The sequence below is a fragment of the Triticum urartu genome, chromosome 7 (genome assembly GCF_003073215.2).
Source record: "Triticum urartu cultivar G1812 chromosome 7, Tu2.1, whole genome shotgun sequence".
Lineage (NCBI taxonomy): Eukaryota > Viridiplantae > Streptophyta > Magnoliopsida > Poales > Poaceae > Triticum > Triticum urartu.
Genome location: NC_053028.1, coordinates 181,997,295 through 182,005,133, shown reverse-complemented (window position 1 = coordinate 182,005,133; position 7,839 = coordinate 181,997,295). Strand labels below are relative to the sequence as shown.

Genomic DNA, 7,839 nt, shown 5'->3' with positions numbered 1-7,839 from the left:
CACGCGGTTGATGTATTTTAATTAAGGTCAACTTCAGGTTTTCTACAACCAGACATTAAGAAATTCCCATCTGCCCATAACCGCGGGCACGGCTTTCGGAAGTTCAAATCCCCGCAGGGGAGTCCCAACTTAGCCCATGACAAGCTCTCACGGTCAACGAAGGATATACCTTCTCCCGAGACATTCCGATCAGACTCGGTATCTCGGTTCTACAAGACAACTTCGACAATGATAAAACAAGTCCAGAATCACCTCCCGAATGTGCCGAAAAATCCCAATAGGAGGTGCACATATCTCGTTCTCAGGGCACACTCAGATGAGACTAGCTACGAGTAAAACCAACCCTCAAGTTTCCCCGAGGTGGCCCCGCAGGCAGCTCAGTTCGGACCAACACTCAGAGGAGCACTGGCCCCGGGGGGGGGGGGGGGTTAAAATAAAGATGACCCTTGAGTCTGCGAAACCCAAGGGAAAAAGAGGCTAGGTGGCGAATGGTAAAACCAATGTTGGGCATTGCTGGAGGAGTTTTATCCAAGGCGAACTGTCAAGGGGTTCCCATTATAGCCCAACCGCGTAAGGAACGCAAAATCCGGGAAGATAACACCGATATGACGGAAACTAGGGCGGCAAGAGTGGAACAAAACACCAGGCATAAGGCCGAGCCTTCCACCCTTTACCAAGTATATAGATGCATTAATTAAATAAGATATATGGTGATATCCCAACAAGTAAAACATGTTCCAACAAGGAACAACATCTCCATGTTCCAACAAGGAACAAACTTCAATCTTCACCTGCAACTAACAACGCTATAAGAGGGGCTGAGAAAAGCGGTAACATAGACAAACAATGGTTTGCTAGGACAAGGTGGGTTAGAGGCTTGGTTCAATGATATGGGAGGCATGATAAGCAAGTGGTATGTAACGCATCATAGGCATAGCAAAAGAGCGAGAAACTAGCAAGCAAAGATAGAAGTGATTTCGAGGGTATGGTCATCTTGCCTAAAATCCGCAAGGAAGAAGAACGAGTCCATGAAGAAGACAAAAGGACGTAGCCAACGGATCCTCACAAACACGACGTTATCGGAACCAACCCGAAGGAGGAACACAGGAAAGAAGCAAACAACATAGTAAACAACCATCACATCAACATGGCATGATGCACAACCAAGTATGATGCATGTCCGGTTTAATGAAGCATGGCATGGTAAAAGTGCACAAGCAACCCTACAAATTAAGTGGAGCTCAATATGCAACGAGTTGCATATTGACGAAACACCACGCCAAGTTATTTAGTTCAATCTCGTTTATGTACTCAACAATATTAAATGTTGTTAAACATGGCAAGAGGGTGAAGCAAAGTAAAACTACCTATCTAGTCAAGGTTAAATGAGGCCGGAAGCAACGAACAACAAATCCGGAAACTCCTCATGTGCATAAATTAGATTTGGTACTGTTCTGCCCTAAACACAATTTTAGAGTTATTAAACATGCAAAATAAAACCACCATGTTAAACTAGGCATTTCTCCACCCCATTTACATATAAAGTTTATTAAAAACCGAGCTACGGTTATTTAGTTATGAATTAAAGCATTTTAACATGACATAGAGCAAAATTTAATCAAACAACATTTTAAACATGTTAAACATGGATGAAAATGGCATAATATGAAACTAGATGAAATTCTAGTCATGTTTCATATATAACTTATTTTAATCCGATGCACGGTTAATTAGATATTAAATGCATGAACTATAGGGACTTTTCTGCAAAACAACCGTCTCAGGAATAATAGCTAAATTCGTTCCACGGGAAAAAACAAGATTCGGGCCGCATCTATCTGGCCCAATAGGAGGATAGTAACAGGGGCGCTGGGGTGTGCCTCACCCATGGGCCAGGCCCAGTTTGCGGAGAGGGAGAGGCCAAGGCAGGCCTCCTTGCCAGCAGCAGGCCGGCTGGGAGCTGGGCTTCACGCGCAGCTGGAGGTTGACCCGCTCGGGCAGGTTGACGATGCGGTCAACTAGCGCGCGGTTGACTGGCCTCGCTCGATGCAGCGGCAGCGGTCAGAGGCGGCAAGACGCAGGACTTGCAGTGGCGGGGCAGGGAAACGGCGGCCAGGAACAGACGGGGACAAGCGGGATACGGCCATGGGGGCGCCAGATCTGACCGGAGGCGAGATGGAGGCGACCCGCGACGAAGCTTGGGGCGACATCCATGGCGCTGTTGTTCAGAGAAGCAAAGAGTAGTTTCAGAGATACGGGAAAAGAGATAGGATGCAGAGACGGAGAAGAAAAAGGGACAGCCGGAGGTGCTATCCTAGGTGCGACGGAGTCCGGCGAGGACGAGGGCTGGAGTAGGGCGCCAGGGGTACGCTGCTTGGAGCTGCTCTGGTGACCTGCAGATCGTGGACACGGCTGAAGCGAGCGCTCCGCTCGGGAAGAACTGCTGCTCGATCCACACGAGAGGAGGGCGAGCGGGGAGGCCGGGCATGGTCGGGGTGGCTGGCGTGCTGGAGAGAAGCTCCGGCGAGGTGGACGGGGACACGGGGTGACGGCGGCGCAGAACGATGAAGTCGGCGGAGGCAAGGCGTGGAGCTCCTCGGCTCCGCCGAGGTGCTCTAGCACGAGCAGATTGAGCGTTCCCCGCTCGGGGATGCAGCTGCTGGCTCCTGTGGGCGTGGACGACGACGGCTGCGGGCGGCCGGATGCGTCCAGGAGCTAGAGGACGAGGTAGGAGGAGCTTTGGGGGTGAGCTCCTGAGCGAGGACAGCGGCTTTGGCGCTGCTGCGCTGGTGCGAGGGGAGCTGCGGATGTGGCGAGGACCGAACAGGGGAGGCGGCCGAGCTGATTGGTGATTGGATGGATCGGTGGTGATTGGCCGATGGATGAATTCGAGGAGAAGGAGATGGTTGCAGGTGGTTGGTTCGACCGGATCTGGGAGGATCACGAGGTGGATGTAGGAGTGTGGCGGCGGCGGGTGAGGTAATGATGGGACAACTCGCCTAAATTTTAGGGTGCTCTCTTATATACATTATCAGCTTAGGTTAGGGGGTATACGGTCCCTCCGATCGTAATCGGACGATCGCGAATAAATAGTTAGGAAGTCCAAATAGGAAAAAGGAGATGTTTTGTAGATGTTTGGGGATGATCCGGACCTAACGGTGACGAATGTCCGGGTCGGGTTCGGGACAACTTCGGGCGCGCGCGAGGGGCCGATGCACTGCGCAAAGAGGGGTAGGCTAGGCCTAGGTGGACTGTGGAGAGTGGGTTTGTCTGAAAGAAGAGGGGAGAGATGCAGCCCGGCAGGGTTTCCGGAGACCGGAAACGTCCGATGTTTGACCGGCTATACTGCCGCTATAGTTTAACGGTTGGGCTATCAAACGAACACCGAATGCGATGAAACTTGGCAGGCGGCCAACCTACACTATAATAAGACCGCATGCCAACTTTCAACCCAATCCGAGAACATTTTCCGGCCACTTATAAAACAATATTTCGGACGTGCCGCGGGCGCGTGCAAGTGTGTCTTGGCTCAGAACGGACAACGGATGGCACTGGGGGAACCCGGACGGATGCAGGTTTTGAAAACATGATGACGCAATGCACATGATGACATGATGAAATGCAACACGCAAGAAAATGACATGGCAACGCAGGCGAATAACTGGAAGACACCTGGCGCGACGGTCTCGGGGCATTACAATGATGTACAAAGAGTGCCAGTGTTCTAGAAAAGTATACTTAACATACTTTTGACCTTCACGAATAAAACATTTTGACCTTTCAGCCCCTTTTTTTTCCAACAACTGACTAAACTAGGCAAAAAACTTTTTTTTGCAGTTGAACTGATACACCAGGCAAAGCTGCAATAGTGGCCAATTTTTCAGATAGATAAACACAAAACATATGTTTTATGCACTGGAGTTTTGCTGCGGACACTTGAATACCTTTTTCCTTTTGCACAAACTACTTTACGAAGAATCATCACATTTCACAAAGGTCATTTAACCACAAGATTGTGGGCACACAGACTTGCAAACGGGAGGTGCACCATATTTTTTAGGAACACCAAGCTTGAGTGATAGTGGAAAGAAAGAATCATAAACTAAAGAGTATATTGATCAAAGTGTTTTACGTACACACAAGAGTCCATAAGCTTTTCAGACAACAACATGTTGCCTTAGAAGTTATCTAATCAATTATGAAGAAGTTAAGAAATGAAGAACAAGAGAGGAAAAACATGTCTGAATATACTAAAAAAACATCTCTGAACCTTCACATCCACATCACTCTGAACTTCAGTCCTCCTTCAAACCGCAAACTTTTTCCTGGTACACATATGTGACCTTCTCCCGTCTATTTATTTGAACTTATTTTCAAGACAAAAAGTTTTGGCGTCAATTTTCCTAACATATAAAATGGAAAACAAACAAAATCATTAGCAAAAATAGACGGTGGGCAGAATATTGTTCCCACGTTATCCACATAAGTACACAAGTTGCTGAATTTTCTTTGATGTAATTTTTCAAATACAAGCACACAAAAAACCATCGAAGCAACATACTCTTTGACCATTTTCTGCTAAGTAGCTATACTGATGCATTCTTTTTCCATTTTCTTTGACTCTTCAATTTTTTCCGTAAAAGAACAATACAAGGACTAAACTGACAAAATTAGAGTCTCAGAACTAAACGAAAGTTGCAGCATGCTCCACAGTGGAAGTCTGATCTGATCTGATCAGATCATCCAAGTTTGTGTGCAGTAAAAAACAACTTTGCTTCGGCCTTCCATTTTCAGAAGTCCTCTCCTCTTGGGTTGGATCAATCAAACCCAGAGGAATCATCCATCCATCCTCTCACCGAAACACAAGGCACGGATACACTAGTAGTCAAACATGGAAGCAACATTGACCAAAACCAGAACTAACCGTGCAGCCATCAGTAATTGCACCATGCCTTCCCCTCCCAAGTAAGCAATTCTTGCTAATAAATTGCTCCGACGACGCACGCAAGGGACCAAAAAACTTGGGACATCTCCTGCCCTACTACCACCATCAGTAGTAATTCAGTACTATGCTCTGCTCCGCTTTGCTCTGTTGTATCACCGCTACTGCTGCTACTACTCCACTTCCTTGACAGGCCGCCTGTCAACACCACCGCCACCCTGCTACCGGCGGCGACTATTGGCGGCGTCCGAGACCCGCTGCACGATCATCACCTCTGCCACATCGACCGCCTCCCGTGTCCCACTGATCACCACCTCCCTGCACCACACACACGCTGCAGGTCAAAATGACATACATGCAGGACTGATTTCGTGGGTAAAGAACATGCAAACCCGGCTGAGACCTGTTGTAGTACCTACCTCTCGCTCGTCCCAGCTTTGAGCTCCCCCTTAGAGATACTGATCTGCACGCCCGTAACCTGCACTCTGACGACGAACCATTAGTCCAAACCATAGCCTTGTCGGTTAACCATTTGTGGATGCGCTTCGGTGGTGCGGGAGATATGTACGTACCCGTTCGATCTCACGTATGGTCCTCCCGGCATAGCCGATGACGGCGCCCACGTACTCGTCCGCAACACCCATGGTGAGGGTCCCTTGCACGTTGTTGTTGTAGTCAGGCGATCTCACGGGTGTGTTAGGCTGGAGGAATTCAAGAGAAGATGGTTCAGGTTTTGCTGCAGAGGCCGATAGCACTAGTTGGTAAACTAGGGATAGTAGATATTTTGCAACCACTACATATGGAAAAATAGCTGCTGCAGGGGAGCCATGATGGATCTCGCCGGCCATGGCTCGATTTGCGTGTGGGGACAACAACACGGTGCAAGAAACATGGGCGGAGGGCAGGCCGCGTCGGAGGGGAGGGAAGGTCGCGGCGGAGTGCTGGGAAGGTCACGCCAGAGGGGAAGTTGGGGGCGGGTGGAAGGGAGGTGGTCGGGGCAGAGGGCGGTGGTGGAGGTGGTCGGGACGGTGGTTGGAGGCAAGGGCGGAGGTGGCTGGGGCGGGGTGAGCCACCGAGGTGGCGAGCACGGCCGAGCTCGGCCTCCTCGCGCCGTCGGCCTGAGGCGGGTGCTGCCGGGGGAGCAAGGTGGGAAGGTGGCCGGATCCAGGAGTGGGGCAGTGCGGGGGCCGGCTCAGGCACAGGAGCAGCGAGGCGGCCGGATCCAGGAGTGGGGAGGCTCGGGGGCTGGATCCCGGCCCGCGGAGTGGCGCGCGGGTTTGATGCGACGGCGGCGGCGGTTCTGGGGGCTGATGGTGGGGGACAATGGGTCGGAGTGCAGGAGGTGGGATCGAGGGAGTGCGGGAGATGCGGGATGGATGGTCATAGTATTTTTCTTACTTCGTTCCAGCGCGGTTCGGGAGTTCGGGAACCTATGATCGAGCCCTTATAGGGCCGGTGTGATCCAAATAGTTATTCTAATCCCAGGATTAGAATAGTGCCACCCTATATATATATATGAAAATAATGGTTAACCAATAAAATGGTAAACTATTAGACTGAAGGTTACAAATATTTGAAAAAAAATCAATAATTGAATTGTATGCATTTTTATGATTAAATTTAATAAATGTAACATTTTTGCAAAAACTATGATAATTAAAATATTCATTGGTATTTAAAAAAACCCGGCAAATGACTACTTATGTCAACCGAAACTTCTTCAGGGTTTCGTTTATTCATCTATTTTTTGGCATGCTGGTTCTCATAACGCCTTCTTCGGACCTTCTCTTTGTTTGACAAATTCCTGAGATACTGGGCTAGCACCTTGTGTTTCTCCCTCACACCATGCTTCATTTGGTATCCTTTGGCAACTCCTTCGGCGTGCTCAAGAATACTAACGAAAGCCGGGTCCAGATATTTGCCACAGAACACGCAACGATACGCCATACGCTTAAGCACGTTGCACTATCCATTCTGCAATTCTTCAAGGGTTTTCTGAGTGTGTGCATCCATCTCTCCTTTGGAAATGTCTGCATAATCATGAGAATAAGGCTGCAAGTTTAAATTATGTATGATAGAAGCTACACCATTGTTTACAGTACCTAATATTCCCTAAGTTTCATACTGTAGTGCCTATAAATTATTTTTAAAGTAAATATTTATTAACTTTGAAAATTTAAGGAGAAAAAAGCAATATCAAATCCATATGAAAGCATAAATCATATGATGTACTTTTAAAAAAATTGTCAATAAACATGCACAACCTTTATGATGTCTGACTTTTAGCATAAAACCAAAGCGCACTAAATTGTGGAGTGGATGAACCATTAATTTCTCAAAGATTGATTGAATAAATAATGATCATTACGTATTGATGATCAACAGTATATTTAGAGCTAGATTCCATTATGCCAATTCAACAATGTATTGATGGTTTAATGATTAACCTCTAACCTTAAACTTGAAGACAGATCTAGGGTTAAAAAAAATTTAAAATTACCGTAACGGAATTCCAGTCCATGCCGTGCATGTGCTGCTGCTTGTGATCGATGACGGAGTACTGCACCTTGTTGACACGATGCTTCTCTGGGTCGGACACCGAGTAGTCCAAAGCTTTCTCATGGGGATCCTGATCCATGCGATGGACAACGACGTCGGTGGTTAGCCCCGCAAGTCCACGATCTGTCATGATGGCATCCATGACAGGCCCCTCACGTTCATGGCCACGATCTGTCACGACGGCCAATCGACCTCCACAAGTGGATTTCATATCCGCGGCAGGGAGGCGGGCGTGTGAGCGGCGGCGATGGTTTTAGAGCGTACCCTAGTGGGAGAGATGCGGGGAGTAATTGGTAGTTACCTACTATAGTTGAAATACTTATGAGAAAAATTGATTG

General features: G+C 48.2%; 1 protein-coding gene across 1 annotated transcript; it reads right to left on the bottom strand.

Annotated features, from left to right (window-relative positions):
• Window positions 1-4,657: 4,657 nt before the first annotated feature.
• LOC125520581 lies at window positions 4,658-6,343 on the bottom strand. Its single transcript, XM_048685534.1, has 3 exons — window positions 5,515-6,343; window positions 5,362-5,420; window positions 4,658-5,260 (listed from the first exon to the last, which is right to left on the bottom strand). Exons 1-3 carry the CDS (start codon window positions 5,788-5,790, stop codon window positions 5,164-5,166), a joined length of 432 nt encoding a protein of 143 aa, XP_048541491.1. The 5' UTR covers window positions 5,791-6,343; the 3' UTR covers window positions 4,658-5,163.
• Window positions 6,344-7,839: the final 1,496 nt, after the last annotated feature.

Coding starts and splice junctions, on each gene's coding strand:
- LOC125520581 (XM_048685534.1), bottom strand. CDS start 5,790: ATGGCCGGCGAGATCCATCATGGCTCCCCTGCAGCAGCTATTTTTCCA. Junction 5,421..5,514: donor CCATACGTGAGATCGAACGG/GTACGTACATAT, acceptor GTCAGAGTGCAG/GTTACGGGCGTGCAGATCAG. Junction 5,261..5,361: donor AAAGCTGGGACGAGCGAGAG/GTAGGTACTACA, acceptor TGTGTGGTGCAG/GGAGGTGGTGATCAGTGGGA.